Source organism: Nuphar pumila, chromosome 11 (genome assembly GCF_984573655.1).
Source record: "Nuphar pumila chromosome 11, dmNupPumi1.hap1.1, whole genome shotgun sequence".
Classification (NCBI taxonomy): Eukaryota; Viridiplantae; Streptophyta; class Magnoliopsida; order Nymphaeales; family Nymphaeaceae; genus Nuphar; species Nuphar pumila.
Genome location: NC_143259.1, coordinates 17,418,935 through 17,441,833, shown reverse-complemented (window position 1 = coordinate 17,441,833; position 22,899 = coordinate 17,418,935). Strand labels below are relative to the sequence as shown.

Below are 22,899 nucleotides of genomic sequence, written 5' to 3'. Positions count from 1 at the left end.
TAAGTGTTTATTATCATGAAAGTATGACTTTTTACATGCATTTGATATTATTTAAGTTATGCATAATATTTAAGCATGAATTATGACTAAATTCATGATATTTATTATGTATTTTCATGAAAATTTATTTATGCATATAAATAGAAGCATGAATTTATACTTTTTGATGATATAATACATGTTTCATCATTATTATCTATGCATGAATATGCTCTATAATATGAATATATTTGCAGTAAAAGATCTCGATTAACTGACTCATGCAATCACCAAAGTACTCTGAGTTGTGTTGATTGGGGATTTTTTGGACCGTGTTAAAATTCAGTATTATGATTGTGTATGATTTTATGAAATAGTGATTCTACCCAAAGGTAGGTTATTATATTATAAATTCATACATGGTGCAATAGTATATGTGTATATCAGAGCATGAAGCATGTTTGTAACAAAGGTTATAGTGTTGAATTGCTTTTAGTTAAATAATTTGCTAGTTTTACCAATTAAAGTCAATTTCTTGTTAATTGAAGAGACGAAACAACTATAACTATTATTGTTTCTAGCAAAGTGGAACGATAATGACCTAATTATACTTTGAAAATAATGTATATATATAAATACAATATATACATTATGTGTTGATTGTTACTTTTAAAACTGTTGTGAGATATATGTTTATCTTTTATTCAGATTTAAAAAGCCTAAACCAAAATGCTCTTATAAAATTCTTGTTAATTTAATAAAATTCAAAATCATGGTGGTGACGCCAAGAACATGCCACATTGAAGATATTTTCTACAAAAAGAAAGGTTTAATATGGGCAAATAACTCTTACATTGATTCAATGACTATTTATCTTTTGGAAAATATTTGCATTATCAAAATAACACTATATATATAGGGAAATGAAAACCTACAAGATACAAAACCTAATAAATGAAACATGATAGTGGATTTCTGGTATCTTTTTCAAAATTCTGACCCCATAGATTTATTGAGAACTGTTGATTTATTAGAAATCGATACTTGGACCATGCATTTTAGATAAAAACAATGGTATTTGGAGCCTCAAAATTTTATGCAAAATTATGGGTTGTTGATTTTTGAAACCTTATAAAAACTTATCCATGCATCGGAATCAAATGTTCCAAGAAGTGATTCTTATAAAAAAAGTAAGATCACATCTATATGGTCAGAATTTCAAGAAAACACCAAAAATTCATGAAAAGCTAATAGTATGTTTCATTTAGTAGGTCTTGTCTTTTGTAGGTTTTAATTTTCATATATACATATATATATATATACATATATATATATATATATATATATATATATATAGAGAGAGAGAGAGAGAGTAATGGGTCCGTGCTAAACCCATTTGAGGATAAACCACATGCTAAATGGATGTCGGCCCTATAAATGTGTTGGGCATGATCCATTTACTAAGAATCCACACTAGAATCATGTATTTTGGATGAAAAAAATGATGTTTAGAGCCTCAAAAATTTATAAAGATTTTGGACCATTGATTTTTTGAACTTTATAAAAATCCACCTATGTGTTGGAATCAAAAGCTTCAAGAGCTGATCCCTACAAAATCAAGTACATAGATCACATCGGTATGGTCAGAATTTAAAAAAAAAATGAATAAATCACGAAAAACCTATTTAGCATGTGGTTAAGCACCAAATGAGTTTAGCACCGACCCATTTCTCTCTCTCTCTCTGTATCTCTCTCTCTCTCTATATATATATATATATGTGTGTGTGTGTGGAGAGAGAGAGAGAGAGAGAGAGAGAGAGAGAGAGAGAGAGAGAGAGACTTGAACCTATGCTCCATGGTAGCATTGGTGCAGGGGATAGAGTTGGCAACCCCAACACCACATTTCAACGCTATTCACAAGAGGATTTTTTGAGAACTCCATCCCTAACACCACATTTTGACAACTACACATTTTGGCAATGCCATTTTGGTAACACCTGGAAACGGTGTTTCCATCCCAAACTGTTCCCTCCTCGATATGTTAATGTCTACTGCATGTTTGTGGACATCCGATAGTTCGTTTTACCATATGGGAACATGGGAAATGCTGTTGCGGATGTGCACATGGTATCAATGACTTCATATGAGCAATAACTTATCGTTCATGCCTTTTTTATTAAATCTAGTTCTATAGATGTGATTTATAAGGTATTAGTGGAGATCCACTTTTGTATCACTGGGTTTCAACGTGTCTAAGTTTCTCTGGCAATTCAAAATTCTACGGTTATAAATGCACCAAATTTTCATGATTTAAAAAGTACATTTTTGGCAAAAAAAATATAAAGATTGATATCTAACAAATGAACTATGATAAATACATCTATTATAGAGTTAGATTGAGCCAAAACAACTTGCACTTATGAGTTTTAACTCATTGATACTGTATGCACATTCACACCAAAGACTTCCCTAGGAACATAAAAGGATGACTTCCTTTTTAGGTAAACGAGATCCAAGGCTTGCTGACCAACGGGGGAGGCGGAGGCCGAGGCGGGGGCGTGGAGGTGGTGGTGGTGGTGGGTGGGGGGATCCCATTGGTATAGTTGTATAACTGGTAGGGGTCTGCCTAGCCCCAGCTTTCTCTGTGGAAAAAAAGAGATCCAATGCTTGCTTAGGTGCCTTAACCCTTGCTCATATTGTAGGTGAGATTGCTGAAGCATTTAAATAAGAACTCAGAAAAACTTCTCCAAGAAATACGTTTCATGGTGCTAATATTCACATTGAAGGACAAAGTAGAATAGCTGAATGGGGCGTTATTTTATGAGACTGACCAGTTATTATGACTCGGGATCGGGTGCAATATGATTGCACAAATATTTGTGCATTAAGTACCTGATTGCCCTTCATTAGGGGTGGCAAAATCTGACACGACCCGCCAACCCATTTCTTAGGCGGGTTCGGGTTTGGCTTAAACGGGTTTGTGTCGTGGTCGGGTTCGTGTTAGGGGTATGCCAACCCAGCTGACCCATTTAATAAACGGGTTAGGCAGACGGGTCAACCCGACCCACCAACCCGCCCGCCAACCCGTTTACCCGCCCCCGACCCGACCCGCCCACCAACCCGTTTACTCGAACCCGACCCACCAACCCGTTTACCTGAACCCGACCCGCCAACCCGCCCGCTAACCTGCCAACCCATTTACCTGACCCGACCCGTTTATTAAACAGGTTAACCGTGTCGTTTTGGGTTACCCGTTTAATAAATGGGTCAGGTTCGTGTTTGCCACAGCCAACCCGTTTAATAAACGGGTCGGTTCGTGTTGAGGTATGCTGACCCGCCGACCCGACATGCCAACCGGCCAACCCTACCTGATTGCCACCCCTACCCTCCATCAGGCTTTGGGCCCCACAACTGACAGGCCCTGGTCCCAAGATGGAGGGTATGTACAGATATTTGTGCAATCATATCGCACCTGATCTCTTCACAGTTATTATGCCAAATGTCTATAAGTTGTAAAACCACACCCAGGTCCAATTAGGATTAGATAAACCAGACGCGGCCAATACCTGGTAAAATAATTTTTTCTATAATTTTTAGATTGAAAATTTGCAGATCTTAATCAGAACTCGGGATGGATGAATGAAATTTCATAAAACCATACCCAGCCATATGTTAATTAGACCGTATAGGTTAAACCCGGATTTCGGACCTCTTTCTTTCATGCCAAACCAGGATCTTAGTGGACCCAGTACGGGTTAGGATCGGGTCATACCTGACCCATTGAGATACCTAGCTGGTGGGAAAAGCTAGAATTTTCTTCAGACCAATTACTCAGGTTGGATCTATATGAATCCAGGTCTATGGATCTAAGCAAAATTTATATGGCTAATACTTTAAGTCCAAATCCATTAGATCCAACAATCATTAGTTGTCATAGAAAAAGTCCAACCAAAACATTCTCCATGAGTTCTTCAAGGCATGCTCATTTAGCTCACAACCAGCTGTCAGCTTCCTTCACTATTTCACTAGACCATCTAGAGGTGTAACCGGGTTGGGTTTGGGTCAGGTTTAATATGGTTTAAAAGTTAAACCCAAACGTGACCCAATCTAATTCAGGTTCGGTACAACTGGAAATTGTAGACTCATATATGTTAGTAGATTCAGATATATAACAGGTCGGCTCTTCAATAGACCTGTTTTTAATCAAGTCGAGCATTAGACCTGGACCCAACCCATTTTTATTCGGCTCTTGGTTCGGCCTAGTTATTGCTGAAAAATGTACTCATATGGGCTAACAGGTTTGGGTATGACCATTTTGGGTTTTTTAATGGGTTCAGGTTTCAGCAACGGTCTTGATATTATTAGTATTTTACACTTAATTACCCATCAATTAAAAAGTATGTAAATTAATGGAATTAGCTATTTATTAAAAAGATTATAAGCTAACTAAGAAGATTATAACTATTTTAAATAGGGACAAAATCTAAATATAAAAAGAATATCTCGATACCAAACAATCATTTCATGTTGAAATAAAAAGACATTAATTATATATCATATCCAAAAATGGGTAGGCAAAGGGTAAGCCCTTGCCAGGACAGTGACCGTAAGTACGGCAGGCAGAGCAAGTGAGGCTAAGTCTCTGTTCTTGGGGCTTTTTCTACGTATAAATATAAAAAAATATCCAAAAATGAGTTCGGGTTCTAATAGTGGGTCTGGTTTCATTTGGTTCACATCAGTTCACATATAAAACGGGTTTGGTACATAATCAGTTTGGGTTCAGGTACAATGCGTGTTAGGGTTGGGTGTTAGTTCACAAATAAAACGGGTTCAGGTACATATTCAAGTCAGGATCAAACGAGTTCGGGTCTTCATTTACAATAGCCAAGACTTGACTCATGTCCATTATGGGTCTACTTTTTGAACCCCAGCCTAACCCATAGGTCTACTAAAATTGGGTTAAGTTGGGTATAATCGGTTTGGGACATCGGGTCGGGTTGGGTTGGGTATACCTGACTCAGTTGCACCCCTAAGACCATCTTATGTAATATAGGCCTCCCTATCCACGATAGAGAGAATGCTTTTTCACCATCTCCACGGTAGAGAGAATGGTTTTCACCTTTTAGGAAAATGCCCAATGAAAAATTTCAGCATGTCTTGCAATTTTTATTGCACTGTGTTCAACACTATGTATTCCTGTTTGTAGGGTAAGTTGAATATACAGAAATGGCTACAGAAAAATTAATGTCAATTTCAATAGCATTCTAGTTGTGCCTGTAGGCCCAAAATGTTCCATCCGCCGAGGCAATAAAAAAAAACAAGGGGCCTCTGCCTTCGAGAATTTTGCAAATCAGGTGATCTAAGTGATTTGACATCTTCACCGTCCATTGATTCATCTCCCAAGGACCTCATGATCTTTGCGCACAGATCACCTGATCTGCTCTCATTTTGGAATGAATGCTCTCAATGGCGAATCAATCATTTGCCATCTTTTGAGTGTTAAAAGAATGGAATGGAAAAGTAGTGAAACTTGCTGAACAACTTCTTTTGACATTCTCAATAAGAAACCCTTTCACATTTTGGTTTGCTTGCCAAATCTTTGTTCAGTTCTATCCAAGGTCAGTTTTATCCAAATCTTTGTGAAAAAAGATAACTAGAAGCCTCACTTGCCTCCATGAGGTTCACTCTTAGGAGTGCTCTTTAAAAGAAACCTCTTGTCTCATAAACTATTTCATTTTAGATTAAAAGTGGTAGAAATATGGTTTTCTCTTTAAGATTTATGCACTAAGAAATTAAACATGCAGCAGGGAAGAGCACAAAGCTTTCTTTCTTTATCCTTGTATTTTGATATGTATGTGTGCTCCTATTGATTTATGAATGTTCCTATAGACCTAATATTGTTCTAAAGGAAAGCTATAAAACCTAGGAAATGTGGATAGAAATTGTCAATAAAGCCCCTAAAAAATGCCTTACTCAGATTCCAGACAGACCTAATTTTGGCCTTGTGACAGGTCTTGAAGGGCTCTGCTCATCTAGGAAGGGCAACTCGTGAAAGTCACCAAACTGAAGGGATGTCATGAGTTCGAAACCCATGAGTGCACATCTCTTGCCACGAGGCAAATGCTGGGTGTACTCCCGAGTGGCAAGGGAAACATTTTACACCACCAATGAGGTCGCGAGTAAGGTGGTCTTCCTCAATTATCCCAAAAAAACAATGGCAATTGCTCCCAGCTCCTTACCAGCTCTACAGTATGCTAATTTCAGTGTCAAGCTAGGAAGATTGCCCAACTTTGTCACTTTAGATGACAAAAAAACTGGGAAGATAGAACTCCACTCCTGTAAGGTCATTCTTTGTTAGCATTACCAGGTTGGGAATTGAAAGAACCGAATGAATCCAAAATATAGGAAGTATATCTTCCAACCATAGGTTGAGAAGCATATGCAAACAATCTTGATGGTATGAAGCATGACCAGAAATTTGTCTAGGAGGCTGATATGACTTGATACAGAAACTTGGGATCCTACCAGTTCTGACCCAGGTCTGGAAGCTGGATTTTGTTCTAGGCTTCCTGACAACCTAATGGGATGAGAGAGAGAGAGAGAGAGAGAGAGAGAGAGAGAGAGAGAGAGAGAGAGAGAGAGAGAGAGAGAGAGAGAGAGATTATTACTATTGCTCAGAAACGAAGAAATAGCTACAAAATGAAATGGGTATGCATCAAATTGCATCTTTAATACAAGATGCAGCCAAAAAATAATATAGATGACAATTAACTCGATAAGAACATTATCATACAACATCAAGGTGACCTGCATCTCCCTACCTACCTGCAAAGAATAGCTCCCTCTTCACTTGATGTGATGCTTCGAAAAAGATCCACTGCCTTCAAAATTCATATGATGCAGTGAAAACCAGAGATGCTCGGAAGCACCATTGATTAGTGGACCCTTTTACAACTCCCAGGATGCATGTCAAAGCTCTGCAATTTCTTCAGGTGACCGAAACTCTTCGTCTATGTTTTTCAGTACATCTTCATTAGTTTCAATGCTAAAAATCAATGTCTGACAAGCATAGGCAGCAACCACAGGGATTTTTTCATTCCGAGGAAATAACTGTGACTTCATCTCCACACAGATCTTTATGTCCTCCATGCTTTGAACCTTAGCCATTTTATCAAGATCATTTATAGCAGAAAGCCTTTCAAACTGGCCTTTGCGTCCACTGTTTAGTTTCTTAAGCTCTTTCACGCCGCCCGTGGCATCTGGATCAACACAATCAAGGTCCCTCCCATCTTCACGTTTCTTCAGGTTCTCCAATCCAGTATTGATTAGTTCCTGAATTCTTTCTCCATGTTTATCTGCTCTTTCAGGGTTGGATCTTAGCCTTGCTTTCAATCCTGAACTCACTCTGCTCTGGGCAACTTCATCTGGACAACCAGGTGCAAGCATGGGTTCACCATCGGGTGTGAGCCCTTCCAAGGAAGAATTGACACCTAAAGCTTCCCACAACAATGAAACATTTTGCATATACCGATCAAATGCTTCATTCTCTGCCTCAACGTTCCATTATGCTCCCCCAACTTCGCAAATCTCCAGACATTGATAGCGGCAAATTCCTGAACCCGCAAAGCAAGAGGAAAGATGAGACGAGGTTAGGAGATTCACAAAAATGGTGCATAAAAATGAACAGGGGAGAAACTTGATATGCACCTTTCTAGACACTGGCTTCCTTGCTTGAAAGGGAACATGTGCTCCATTGAGTGGAGCAAGATTGCTAGAGAGATGTCGGAGTGATGCAAGCCTGCTGGACCTGGAAAAGAGATAATAAATAATAATAATAATAAGACGACAACAATGATAATTTTGTCACATTATTAGGGGCTAGCAATATATATATATATATATATATATATATATATATATATATATATATATATAGAGAGAGAGAGAGAGAGAGAGAGAGAGAGAGAGAGAGAGAGAGAGAGAAGAAGAAAAGAACCTTACGATAATGAAGGCACATCAGTAAGGCTCTGGTCGAACAAAGGAGAGCTGGAACCAGGAAGCTTGTCTGAAAAATTGGCATTAGGTCTAAGAACTGCATTATAATTAACAACAAGATTAGTGCAAGTGCATTATGTAAGAATCCACTCTAATATCTATTACAGTTTCATGAATGAAAGTGCAACTAAGCAAGAAACACTGAAGGAACTGATGAATAGTGCATGGATTTTGTGCCTTGGAACAGCAACTCTTGCAACATTGATAAGGGCACCTGCACAATCACAACCATTACATCAGCTTTAAGATTTAAAAAAAAAAGAACAAATCTCGTCATGACATATTGCAGCACAACCAGCAGGAATTTGTCTAAACCAGGATGCCAGAAATGCTGTTTTAGCTACATAAAAATGATGAAGAAAACTTGTCAGGTGCAGATACTAGAATATATGGGATGCTGTTTTAACTACATGAAAATGATCAAGAACAGTTGTCAAGTGCAGATGCTAGAATATATGGGATACATGTAGTTGGAAATGTCCACAATCAAGTTACCTAAAGATAAGAGATTATTTTGGGCCGAAAGAAACAGCATGATAAGAACAACAGTTACAACTTTTTTTATATAATGTCCTAAAAGATTTTCATTGTAAGGCTCAATAAATTAGCAATGACAAATAATCACCAGCCAAAAAACAGAACAAAAGAAAGTCGCCATACTATGAGTATCAGTTTCTTTTTCAAAATACTAAGGAACCTACTATGCTTTTCTTGCATATATTTGACTTGATTTTAGTCATTTATGGAAAACCAACCAAGTTCATGTTGGATGTTTTGAAGTTTTCTAAATTTTATATTTTGTATGCATTGTACTAGTGTTGTTATCTTATCTTAGTGTTGTTATCTTATCTTAGGTCTGTGGCAAGATAGCCGACAAATTTGTTGGGTTTAGTTATCTACATTCATGTTCCCAAGATGCAGTATTGAGCTTTCTCAGTCCAGCTCGAGTCTAGATCTACCCTAACTAGTTATTGACCAAAAGGATCACTGATGTTGGTCTCTAGATAGCTTTTGCTTACTTTGTTCTTTGAATATCCTAAGGAACTTCATGGAAATTTTATGCAGCCAATTTTTCTAGATAAACTAAACAATTACCAAGTTGAGGAAAACTTCAAGGACCAAATAACCTATGTCACAATGATTCGTGGACTCGAAGATGCGGGATTCGGATTTGACTTGAAAGCTCGATTTTTTTTTTCAAAATGGAACACGACATGGATTTTTCAAAATTTTTAATCAAGAAAAACTATTTTTTATATATTTTAACATTAAATAATGGATTTTTATTGAAATAAAATTAAAATGTAATATAATATTATTTGAAAATATTAAAATTATGTTGTACGTGTCAGTGTCCAAGCACGTCGGCTTGTGTCACCATGGACACACACCCAACATGGTGTGTCCCTATGACACAGCAAATAACATGCATCTATGGAATTTTGTTAACCAACACAAATACTGCATGAACTCCAAACTTGAATACTCAATACTAAGAATATTCTGACCCTCGGAACAAAGCCAACACAAAATCTTTGAAGTACATTGTAAATATGTAAAATTTTGAGATTTTAAATAAAGAAAGAATTAGTTTTACCTTCGAGTTAAAAATGTGTTTCTATCCTTTAAATGTCAATTTTCGGGTATTTTATACGCCTAATTATATTTTTCTGATCATGAAGGGTAAAATAATCATTTTAAAAATTCCTTTAGACAAAATATTGATAAAATATTCAAATTATCATGAAAATTAATTGCTTTAAAGAGACACAAACTCATTTAGGGGTTTTTGAGATGTTGTGAACTTAACAAGACACATTTTAATGGTTTTCGAAATAATTTCTTAAAAAGGGTATTTTGATCATAAAATTAATCACGAGAAATATTTTAATTAAATAAATTATTATTTTTAGAAAATACTAAAAACCCTTGAACTATTTAAAATTAGACGAGTAATTAATGCGAATAAAACGTAAGAAATAAATTTGGAAAAAAATTAATAATTTCAAAAGGGACCCGAACTCTATTCGGGTTGGATCCAACTAGATCGACCTGGACATAAAATTTTAAAGATTCTTCACAATAAAAAAAATATATTATATTTTAATTTTTATCATGGCTTTGTTTTAAAACAGAATTTTTGTCTAAAAAATAAATTGTTATTCGTTAAATAGGTTTAGGTTTTTTTTTTATTCTTTATTATTATATATATTTTTATGTCTTTTGGTTTGGGACCGAACCGGACCCAAATCCATTCTCGCAAATTGGGAATGGGCGATGCCATTAGGGCATCACCGACCCTTCTCTCGTCTTTTCTCATTTTTTTTTTCAAACCCAGCCGACACCCCCTTTATGCTTCTCCTCTGCAACCCTCCTCCCTCTCTCGTTTTGCACCCTATCCGACGAGGTCTGTTGCAGCCGACACCCCACATTCTCTTTTCCTTCCCCTCCTTCACCTCCTTTTTTTTTCCCGTTCGGGTGTCGACCGGAAGCCAACCACCACCTTTGCACCACCGCCATAACCCTCATTCCCTCTCTCCCTGTTTTGGGTCGCCGGTGGTGGTGAGTTGTTCCAACGCCAGCCATCGCCTGCCCGAGAGCCACACAGTCACCAGTCGCCGTCCTTCCTTTCTCTCCATATGAGTCTGACTGATTTTGACCCAGCCATCGTCGTTCACATGAGGTTTGGTACCTCCCCTTTTACTCCCTTAAATGAGATATCGAGCCATGCTTTGTTTCTTTAATTTGATTGGGGAAGCAATAATTTGTTGTGGGACATTTGTAGTTGTTGTGTAACGGAAAAATTGGTAGATATTGGGATACGACTTTGTTGGTTTTGATTTTTTTTATCGGACATTGGTAGAGGGGTAGTCTTAGTTGTAGCTGTTTGGTGTTTGGGATTTTCCGGTTGGATGGTTTATTTGGGGTTTCACTAAGTTTTCTTCTTCTATTTTCTTTCTTCTATTGAAGGCATTTTGTTCTCTGTAAATTGAGTGTTTTTGCATCAGCTGTATGACCCTAATTAGGGGTTTTCTTGAATGTTTATGTGTTCCCTTGCATAGGGATATGTGCCCAGCAGATCGGGATCATGTTTCACACTTAATTGTGGGCTGAGGTATATACGTGCATCATATTCAATTTCAGTCGCTAAGTATTCATTTTTTTTGTATAATTCTAGCCGATTTCTATTTTCATCATTTCGTGCCTGATTCTTCCCTTCTTACCATTGGGAATCGTGCAAGGCTGTTGTTGCATGACAGCAGGGGTACCCTTGGCATTGCCAACATTTTCCGATGTGTTTTGGATTTGATTCCCAAAGGAATATCATTTCTTTTTGGAATCTGGTACCTCATTTTTTGTGCCATCACTGGGGTGATGCATTGGACAGCGTGCAGCCCATGGTAGTGCTCCACACAGCTGTTTAATCTTGTTTTGGACTTGTTAGTGTGTTGCTTCGCGGTTTTCGCCAATCGGGTTACCGAATTACATTTTGATTTTTGTCGCACGTGTGCGAAAGCGTATTTAGATAAAAGTTATTGTTGTTTGTGCAGAAGTGTAGTGCTCTCTTTGTTGTGAGAGGACATATAGCTAATTCTTTTTGGAGTTCTTCACTAGGTGTTATGTGTCGCGCACCAAGTGTTCGGTGTTTTGCCTAAGTGGCAAACCAGTTGCAGTTCTTCGCGATACTTTTTGGTTTTTGAGTTCCTCTACCTCTTATATCGCATCACAAAGGTAGAAGTGTGTTTTTGACAAACCGAGAGTGCGTTTATTGCAGGTACATGTTTGAGCATGCATTGTGTGTGAAATGTACGAGTGCATAACTTGATGTGTTTGATAATGATTGTACTGAATGCATGTGCGAATTAATAACTAAATGAAGCATATCATGTATATGAAGCATGTAATATGATTGCATATCACAGAATGAATGTATCATGCACGTGAATGCGAATGCGTGTTAGTGTATGTCATGTTCGTGTGTGAATTATGTTGTGATATGTATTATATATGAAAAATGAAATCTTTTATGACATGTACATGCATAGTAACTCATGTGAGAGAATCATGCATAAAGCGTATGAAATTTGATTCATACATGAAAGCATGTTAGAAATGAATCATGCATGAGAATATGTGTAGTTTAAATCATAACATGACAGGATCATGCATAAAAATGAAAATGATTATATCATGTACATGCATTGGCACATGTAAGATTAAGTCTTCCATATGGCACAAACTATTTTAGTCATGCGAGAGGGCATGAACTGTTGATATCATGCATGAGGGCATGAGAGTGTTATCCTATGAGATAATAATACTTGGTTTTGACCTATGACTTAATAATAAAGATAACCCTGGACCATGAATACATTTGAAGCATCGGTGAAGCCAGGCTCTCTGAGATGGTTGGGTCCGTCCTAATCTCTTGTCCACCCGGGAGAGGAAATTGTGGTACAAGCCTCGTGGGACATGTTGAGTTTTCGAGGGCTAAAGGTGTCTCTTGTCTCCATCCCACGGAAGTTAGGAGATAGGCCTATCAATGAGTCCTAGGTGGTAGTACCACAACTCTGCAGAATTAGAGATGTATTCTCAAATTTTCACTGATGATTTTGGTTTGGCGTAGGCCAAGACCTAGGATCACGGGTCCGTTCTCCCAACCGCTGCATTGCAGGGTTGAATCGCTCAGGAAATAACCAGTTAAGTCATAAAAGGACAATTAAAATACATAGAATAATAAATACACATATGGTTGTTTATGGATGTATATCCCCTATTTTGTACCAGATGGGTTTGAATAAATATGAGAAATAATTAATTAGATTTTTAGAATCACCGTTATTCAATGCATAAACATATAGATGTGAACATGTAAAGACTACTAAGGTTTTCATAATTATTGCATATGATTTGTTGTAAATAAAAAAAGACATGCTTATGTTGGTCATGTGATTTGACCTCTTGATGCAAGCCATGAGCTTTGTTGTTGCACGTGAGGTGCTTGTGTGTGAGATATACAAGAAAGGTCGAACCAGGGTCTGTTTCATTTATATTTGTCACATGGATGCAGGTGCGAATGCAAGTGCGGCACGTTAAAAAAACTTGGGTGCGGGAGTGCGAAAAAAATTTATATATATATATATATATATATATATATATATATATATATATATATATATATATATATATATATATATATATATATATATATATATATATATATATATATATATATAAAGTCCAAAAATTAGACATAAATGACCCTGAGTGCGTTGACTGCACCCAGGGTCAGGTTGATTGCACTGAGTGCCGCACCCGCATGCGCACCCATGTTGCATCGCATCGATGCGGGTGTGACACCTAGTTGGCCGAGTCCCTGTGACATAGATTTATATATTTGAATGCAAAGTGCATAAATGTTTTATGAAATGATATGTGAATTTATAATTTAGATAATGCATGTCTTAGTCATGAGTTGGACATGAGCATGTTTTCTTTTGAGGATAGAGAAAATGAATGTTTACGTTTTCATGAAGTGTTGTATCTTACTTCACTTCGAAGCATGCTAAGAATTGTGAATTCTCATTCATTAATGCGAACACTTGTCATGGATATGAATGATTGTAATGTTCAATGCCATGAATGAAAATGAATACGAGTTTGAGTTTCATGCATAACACTTACGCAATTATGAATGCTATGAAACGAATGATGATAAATGTGATTGAATATCATATGCATGTTTCGATGTAGATTTTCTTGATTCTCATTTTAAAATGATGAGAATTACACTTTGATTGTACCATTATAACTTGATTTGTATTCTCCAAGTTTAGTTTTGGTTTCCTACGGGCAAGTGGTTGATGCCTTATAATATTACAGATAACCTCGTGAAGGATTGAAGCGAAGCCCAGGTTGTTGTGCGGCTGAAGGCTCCACTCTTACCTATTACGATTCCTGGAGGACCCAGGCAAATTTTGATGGTTATAAAATCGTATCAATTTAACTTCCGGATCTTTATGTTTTAAGAATTGTAATGTTTTGGAATGAGAAGAAATTCTAGTATTTAGAACGGTTGGAATGTGACCATAGACGAATTTATTAGCATATTACTTTCGAGAATCATGTGAATTTTTATAATAAATAAAAAGTTTTAAAATTTTCTCAAAAATTTGGGTTTGGGAAAGTTTTAAACAGGTTAATTTTTTTAGGGACGTTACATACATCCTCTAAATTCATGTCAAGGACTAATTTAGGTAAATTTTCCATGGATACCAAAAAAAATATTTCTTATCACAAAGCAAAGTTGAAGTCCACCTGGGACAGGCACACGGCCTGAAAATGCAAACCCACATCCTCCCCCCAAAAAATAATCCAAGCTTTGCCACTGATAATGTGCTTCACATATGCTTCCACTTCACAGGCAGTCTGTTTCAAACTTAAGAAGAACACTGCTCAAGTGTGCATAGCACTTGGATTAACCCTGGACAAATCCCTTTGTGGGTTGTGTAATTAACATGATGGTGAGAGAGAGGGAGAGAGGCATGCTGCCCCAAAAATAAAACAACCTTAGAATCCACCATTGACCATGTGCTTTCCTATGCTTCGAAAATGTTCCTCCCATATATTCCCCACTGAACTTCGAGAGTGCCCTGTTTTGTGCTCCAAAAGGTGCCCAAGTGAAGTAGTGCTTCCAAATAACCCTCGACCAATCACTAATTGAGCTGTTAACCAACATGGACACGGTTTTTTGGTATTTGAATTAATCGAAATTACTTGGCTCATCTTAACTATAGACAAAGGGAAAAAGTTTATTATATTTAAGCAAAATAAAAACAAGAAATGGAACTGATTTGGTAAAAACAGGAAAAACAAGAAAATGACCAAAGAAAATAAACGTGAAAAAGGCTTGTGGAAATTTTAGCAAAAAAGAATTATGAAAAAAGAGGCAAAGAGATAAAAGTATAAGACTACTGAATACATCACATTGTGCCATCTACTTAGCAGGCAAAACTAGCAAAGCACATATACATGCAGAGACCAAGAGAGGTTCCCAATACTGATCTATTTTTCTCAAATAGGCACAAATTGCAAAATTTTGATGATTTCAGATCTCCTAGGTTTTGTCATAAGAATGCTAGAGAGAGAGAGAGAGAGATGCCAAGCTGCTTCAAGGGTTCAATAACAATCCCATTACATGAGAAAGACAGCACATAGTGTACTGCACGAGGAACTCACACCAATTCTCCCAACAAAATACACAAAACTCTTACACCTTATAGAACCATGTAACCACAAACCCATGCACAATATTCCAGGATAGCTCCTTTATCATACAAACATGAAGTCCAAACCATGCCAATATACAACTCTACTTTACAATGACCATGATATGTTGTGAGTATTCCTCTTTCAAGGCATTCCTTCAAGTATTTCAAAGTTAGAATATACAGCTTGCATGTGAGAGGATCAATAAGCATCAGTTTATTAAAGCTGCACTTCAAGGCGCAAAAAGTGTGCCTTGCTTCATGGTGGGGCTCAAAAAGCCTCAAGGCATAAGGAAATAGAGTATGGGGCCTAAGGCATGCACTCCATACACTTTGAGGCATGCTCATCGCTTTGAGGCTCACCTCAAAGTGAGCTGCATGACTCATTTTAATGTTGGTCAAAGCCCCCATTTAACAGAAACTTAAAAAAATAGGGTAAGCTGCAATCGATTAGGGCTCACTCCTCCTCTTCGGCTCTCTTCCTCCTTATCCTACCCCCGGCGGTGACTTTTCTGCCGTGATATTGACAACGGCGACCCTTCTAGTGGCAACACCTACGGTGGTGATGTTACAATGTAATCATTTATCTCGCTGTGTATATATATATATATATATAGAGAGAGAGAGAGAGAGAGAGAGATACATATATACTATGGATATATGTATACATCTCTCTCTCTCTATATATATATAAATATATATATCTATTTTTTTCATAATACTTGAAAAGGGTATTTTTGTAATTTCATATTTTATGCATATTCCATTTGAAATATGATTGTATTTTTTTCTTCTTTTATTTTTTTTCTTTTCTTTTCTTATTTCTTTTTATTTTTTCTTTTTGTGGTTTGTGCCACCTAGGGAAGGCTCCCCAAAAGAGTCGTTGGGGGCTCCCAACGACTTCTTTGGGAGCCCCCTATGTGGCTCCTCTTGTGATGTATAAATAGGGGCGTTCCCTCTTTAAATATTAAGTTTGTTAGCACAAGCTCTTGTCCCATTTTCAATATATATTTCATTTACATGCCTTTGTGCATGTTTGTATTATTTTACGCCTTTGTGTGTACTTGTTCAAGTGTTATTTGAGTGTCTTTTTACACATTGTTTGTGAGGTATTAGTGTTTGTATGTGTATTGTCTCTTCGTAAACATTTTTACATGGTATCAGAGCTTGGTTAAAGATTGAAGATCGTGTGATTCTTTATTTTTTGGGTGCCTCGAAAAATGTGCCTTTGGCTTCTTGAAGATTAGAGTGGGGGCTTCTCTTCCTTCGATATTTTAGAAGGGCATTATGACAAGTAAGACTTAAAAGTCGTATTGTGGTACATATTTCTTCTTCCATCTTTCCTTTCTAATGGGTGAAAAATAGTCTCATTTCTCTCTTGAATTTAAACTCAATGGCTCCAACTATCACGTTTGAGCCGAAAATATGAAGGCTCACATAAAAGGAAAATGTCCTTGGGGTTATTTGCAAGGCACAATCCAGGAACCAAAAATCACCTTGATTGAGAAAGGTAAAATTAAGATCCTTGAAGAGGAGGAAAGAACAAAAGCCCTTGAGGAATATTCGAAGAAGCATGATGAATGAAAAATGAAGAATTTCAAAATATTGTCTTGGATTTTTTCTTCTGTTGAGACAAAAATCAACGCGAATATTATCAAATTCAAAAAGGTTTCTCAAGCATGGGAGTATCTTGACAAATGTATACCTCAAGGGACTTGTTTCATAAATATTACCTTCAAAAGAAGGCTCTAACTTTTCTTCAAGGCGAAATGACCATTAGAAAATATTTCGCCGAACTTTCTTCCATTTGGGACGAGCTTGCTATGCTCGAACCAAAATGGAGTGGAGAGGCAATTGAACTTCGCCATAAACAATTAGAAGATCGATTCTTCAATTTTTTGAATGGGCTAAGGCCCAAATTTGAGCAAATAAGGTCTTCTCTTTTGTCATCTTTCACTCCCCCCCTTTTCTTGAGGATGTTCTCACCAAATTATGTGAGGAAGAAACCCGTATGTGTATAAGTAAGCAAGGGTCAAATGTGCTTGCGGTTCTATTCAATTTCGAAAAGAATGATGGGATCAATGCATTGTCTAGGCCTGGAAACAATTTAAAAGCCTATCATCCCCCTCATTTTAAAAATCAAAATCAAGGAGGAAATGGTGGATAAGGTGGAAAAAAAGATTATAGCAAAATTGTTTGCCATTTTTGTAAAAAAGAACCAGAACATATCAAACCCGTTTGTCCCAAGTGAAAGAAGTTATTAGCCATGGCCACCACCTCTCAACCGCAAAAGGAGGTGACTTCTTCAAGTGGATCTCTTTCACTAAACCAAATTGTGGAGGCACTTCAACCTCTCTTCAAGGGAGTCGTCGTGTCTACTTTCTCTCCTTCAGGTAAAACTTCTTGGCTTTTGGATTCAAGTGCGTCTTTTCATATGTCCCCAAACATGTATTCTCTTTTCAAATATTCAAAAAATATTTCCCCATCTTTGTTTCTAATGAGGGTAAAACTTCTCTTGAAATTAAAGGTGTTGAGAATTTTGAAACTCAAAACTTTTTCATTTCCAAAATTAGATTTATACCAAAATTAAACTTGAACCTTCTCTTTGTTTCTCAACTCTCGGACCATGGATGTGATATTAAATTTTCTTCTGATAAATGTTTAATACAGGATCGTCGGTCTGGGACATTGATTGGGGAAGGCTCTAGGAAGGAAGACTTATATTATATGGACTCTCTTCAAGTTCCTAAAAATTCTTTTTATAATATTGCCCAACATAAGGATATAAATGTTTGGCACAAAAGACTTGGTCATCCTAATATCACCAAGTTATCTTATTTGCATTTTTGCTAAAAATCTTTGTAAAAATGCATTCTCTTGTAATGACTATATTCTTGGAAAAATGAGAAGTATGTCTTTTGAACAAAGATCAATGTTTACTTCTAAACCTTTCAAAATTGTTCATTCAGATGTTTGGAGACCGACACCCGTTGTTTCAAAAGGAGGGTTTGCCTATTTTGTGGTTTTTGTGGATGTTTTTTCTAGGTACTCTTGGATATATTTTCTTGGACATAAGCATGAAGTTTTTTCATGCTTTAAATCATATCATGTGATGATTAAAAATCAATTTAATAGTGACTTAAAGATATTTAGAACCGATTTCGGAGGAGAGTATCTCTCAAATGAATTCAAGAAGTATCTTGAGGATAGTGGTATTGTTCATCAAAGGTCATGCCCTAAAACCTCTCAACAAAATGGGTTGGCCGAAAGAAAACATAGGCATATAATTTAAATCACTCGAACTCTTCTCATATCTCAAAATATTCCAAAAAAAATTGGGTCAAAGCGGCTCTTGCATCAGCCTACCTTATCAACCGTCTACCATCTAGAAATTTGGGTAAAAAATCTCTCCTTTTGAAACACTATATAAAAGGAAACCTGATTATAACAGATTGCGATTTTTTGGTTGTAAATGCTTTGTTCTTGCAGATAAGAATGACAAACTTTCACCTAAAGTTATTCCCTATGTCTTTCTTAGATATTCCGAGACTCAAAAAGGTTTTCGCCATTACAATTTTAAAATTGATAAGTTATATGTTTTAAAAAATGTGACATTTTTTAAAAATGAGAGTGACTTTGAAAAAAATGATTCTCACCACGAAAATATTGACTATTCTTTCTTATTTGACCTATTATCTAGTAATGATGATATGTCTAGTGATGATGAAATATCATCAAACCATGATAGTGATAATGAAGTAGGCATTAATGACTTCAACTCACCAGTACTCAAGAAGATAGACCATCAAATGACCCAATAACCTATTCTTGTAGAGATAGAAATACTTTCAGAAGTCCAATTGAGCAATATAGTGATTCTATTCCCACACATGATCTCAGACGATCTAGAATAAATAGAAAGCCTCAAACAAGACTTGTCACTTTTGACTCATTTTCACCAAAGTATAAAGCTTGTCTTAGTGCCATTCATTCTTATTTTGAACCAAGAAATTTTGAGGAAGCCAACAAATGTTTAGAATGGCAAGAAGCTATGGAAAATGAACTCAAAGCTCTTAGAAAAGCTAACACATAGGAATTTCAAACTCTACATTTTGAAAAGAAAACTATAGGTTGTCGTTGGGTGTTTAATGTTAAGACTAAGAGTGATAGATCGCTGGAGAGGTATAAAGCTCGCTTAGTCGCGAAATGGTATGGTCAAGAATTTGGAATTGACTATGAAGAGACATTTACACCCAGAGCACGGACGGTTATAGTCAGATGTCTCATCACTATTGCGTCTATTAAAAAATGAAACATTTTTCAAATGGATGTTAAAAATGTTTTTTTAAATGGTGATCTTAATGAAAAAGTTTATATGGATACCCCACCAAGTACGAAAGTTCCTAAAGATAAAGTTCTTTGTCTTCGGAAAGCTCTGGATGGTTTGAAATAGGCACCCAAAGCCTGATATGACAGATTTAACAATGTTATGTTAGAGAATGAATTCTCTTCCTGTTATACAGATATTGCATTATTTATCAAAAAATCTGATGCAGGTATTGTGATATTATTATTATATGTTGATGATATGTTAATAACAGGTGATGATGTCAAAGGAGTCAAGGATATCAAATACATCTTGACTTCAAAATTTGAAATGTCAGACTTAGGGTTTCTGACATATTTCTTGAGAATTGAGGTTGCTTACTCCCAACGTGGTTATTTTTTATCTCAAACTAAACTTGCTTGTGAGATTATTGACAGGTCAAGAATCTCAGATGACAAAATTTGCGAAAGTCCTGAAATAGTGCGCTAAAAAATTAAGATTAATTACGGGATTTCTCTGACCGATCATACTCCTTACATACAACTGGTAGGCTCACTAATGTATCTTACCATCACTCAGCCTGATTTGTCACATGCGATCTATATTGCCAGTCAGTTCCAACATGCTTCCACAACAGTTCACATGAATGTTGTTCTTCGCATCATCAGATACTTAAAGGGAACTGCAAATAAAGGAGTATTTTTGTCCTCATCTTTTGAATTAAAGTTAATTGCCTATACTGATTATGATTGGGGAGGTGACCCCAATAACCGTCACTCCACCACTAGTTTCTGTGTTTTCTTAGGTGAATCGTTGGTCTCTTGGAGGTGCAAGAAGCAACAAAAGGTTTCTTTATCCTCCACCAAAGCCGAATATCGAGTCATAGCATCCACAACCATGAAAATTGTATGGATTCAGCGTCTTCTAGAAGATATGAGAGTCTATATTAAAGAGCCAACAAAGTTATGCTACGACAATAAAAGTGCAACATATATTGCCAAAAATCATAATTTTCATGAACGCACGAAGCATATAGAAATGGATTATCACTATGTCAGGGAAGAATACTTAAAGAAGGTCATTGATCTCCCGTACGTGACGTCTGACCACCAACTGGCTGATTTCTTCACTAAGGCACTTTGTTCGCCTAGATTTAATTTTCTTCTTGGCAAACTTGTGGTTATCGCATCGTAAGTTTGAGGAGGGGTGTTAAAATGTAATCATTTATCTCGTTGTATATATAGAGAGAGAGATACATATACATATATACTATGTATATATGTATGCATATCTCTCTCTATATATAAATATATATATATATATATCTATTTTGCTCATAATACCCGAAAATGGTATTTCTGTAATTTTCTATTTATGCGTATTCCATTTGGAATATGATTGTATTTTTTTCTTCTTTCTTTTTTTCTTTTCTTTTTCTTTTCTTTTCTTATTTATTTTTATTTTTTCTTTTTGTGGTTTGTGCCTCCTAGGGAAGGCTCCCCAAGGGAGTCGTTGGAGAGCCTCCTATGCGGCTCCTCTTGTGATGTATATAAATAGGGGTGTTCCCCCTTGTAAATGTTAAGCTTGTGAGCACAAGCTCTTGTCCCATTTTCAATATATATTTTATTTTCATGCCTTTGTACATGTTTATATTATTTTACGCCTTTGTGTGTACTTGTTCAAGTGTTATTTGAGTGCCTTTATGCACATCTGTTGTGAGGTATTAGTGCTTGTATGCGTATTGTCTCTTCGTAGACATTTTTACAGGTGATACCTCCAACTCTCTCTCTCTCTCTCTCTCTCTCTCTCTCTCTCTCTCTCTCTCTCTCTCTCTCTCTCTCTCTCTCTCTCTCCGGAGACATACTTCAACGACAATGGCCAGTTACTAGTGGCAACCTCCTTCGGTGGCAACGATTGCAAAGGTATGTCAGCTCCCCTTCTTTTCCTCCTCCTTTTCCCCCTTCTACTTCTTTTTCTTCCAATTTCCCTCATTTTCCCCCTTCTTCCTCTTTTTCTTTTCCCCCTTCCTTATTCCCTCCTCCTTCATCTTCTCTTCTTTTGCTGTTGCTATATAAGCTGTTATTTTTTTTCTATCCAGTAATCAAAACCAAGTTATCCCCAGTTTTGTTATCCTTAACAGGTGTGGCCCAACTTATATATTTAGACTTTTTTAGATTTGAATTTTGCTTCAATAAAATGGGTGTGAATCCTAAAATGAGTTGATAGTCGTGTTCTTCCTTTGGAACAATTATCTTGAGGATATTTTTATTGATAAGTTTAGTGTATTTCCAGCATGGTATTTCATATTGGTTAACTAGTATTGAATGTTCATATAAATAGCACAAATCAGGTTTTTGTATTGTCTGTTGATTCATCAATAAAACATTTCTTTTATTTATTTGCATTTTTTTAAATTTTTAGGTTTTTCTAATGTGTTTGTGAGGCTTACACCTGGCTTCATCTTTTGGAGTGCCTCACTACGCCTCAACACTTTTCACAACATTGATAAGCGTTTAAAAATTGCAGTGTTATTAAAAATGCACCTCAAGGCGCAAAAAGCACGCCTCGCCTCAAGGCGAGGGCCTTTGTGCCTTGAGGCGCAGGTATAAAGCGCAATACTCTTGAGGCGCGTGCCTCATAGGCCTTGAGGCGCACGCCTTGAGGCGAGGCGAGCGCCTGGGACTGAGGAGCACACGCCTTGATTTATTTGGTCAAATGAGGGTCAAAACCCTCATTCAACCAAAAAATTAGGGCTTAAACAAAGCCCTACCGACCCCTTTATGTGTTTTTAGTTTTTTTCTCACCTCCTATCTCCCTCTGCCTCCCATCCCCCTCTCATTTTCGTGCACGACAGGAGGACCACCGCCGTCGGCGACCTCCTTCTCGCAACAACAGCAGCCCCAAACGCCGGTTAATGTAGGATCTCTGCATGGTCTTCTTCCTCGTGTTCACACATAATGCATTTGATGGCCACATGAATGTCTCTCTTTTTAAGGTTAAACTGGGTTGTCAAGAGAGACCAACCATGAAAACATGCGAGCTCTAGGGGAAGTCTCAGCACTTAATAAGGCATGTTTGGAAACCACTCCATGTCAGATCTTGTCTTCAGTGCATCACACACAGATCTTGTCTTCAGTGCATCACACCCACCCCCAGTCTGCCAGCAGGGCTCTGTTCAAGACATCTAACCTGGTGATGCCTAGTCCACCTCTGTCTATTGGGGAGGTGACCAATGCTCATTCAACTATCTGCCTTTCCTATCTTCAGTAA

General features: G+C 36.9%; 2 protein-coding genes across 3 annotated transcripts in view; one reads left to right on the top strand and one right to left on the bottom strand.

Moving 5' to 3' along the window:
• Positions 1-22,899, top strand: part of LOC149822119 (putative BOI-related E3 ubiquitin-protein ligase 3) — a 165,834-nt gene that overhangs the window by 40,066 nt on the left and 102,869 nt on the right. The gene's annotated exons all lie outside the window — the stretch shown is intronic.
• LOC149822122 (uncharacterized) lies at positions 6,949-8,266 on the bottom strand. Its single transcript, XM_089980220.1, has 5 exons — positions 8,212-8,266; positions 7,981-8,071; positions 7,687-7,786; positions 7,508-7,592; positions 6,949-7,448 (listed from the first exon to the last, which is right to left on the bottom strand). The coding sequence occupies exons 1-5, from the start codon at positions 8,264-8,266 to the stop codon at positions 6,949-6,951; spliced, it is 831 nt and encodes a 276-aa protein (XP_089836346.1).

Coding starts and splice junctions, on each gene's coding strand:
- LOC149822122 (XM_089980220.1), bottom strand. CDS start 8,266: ATGGTTGTGATTGTGCAGGTGCCCTTATCAATGTTGCAAGAGTTGCTG. Junction 8,072..8,211: donor GCAAGAGTTGCTGTTCCAAG/GCACAAAATCCA, acceptor ATTATAATGCAG/TTCTTAGACCTAATGCCAAT. Junction 7,449..7,507: donor GAGAATGAAGCATTTGATCG/GTATATGCAAAA, acceptor CTTCCTTGGAAG/GGCTCACACCCGATGGTGAA.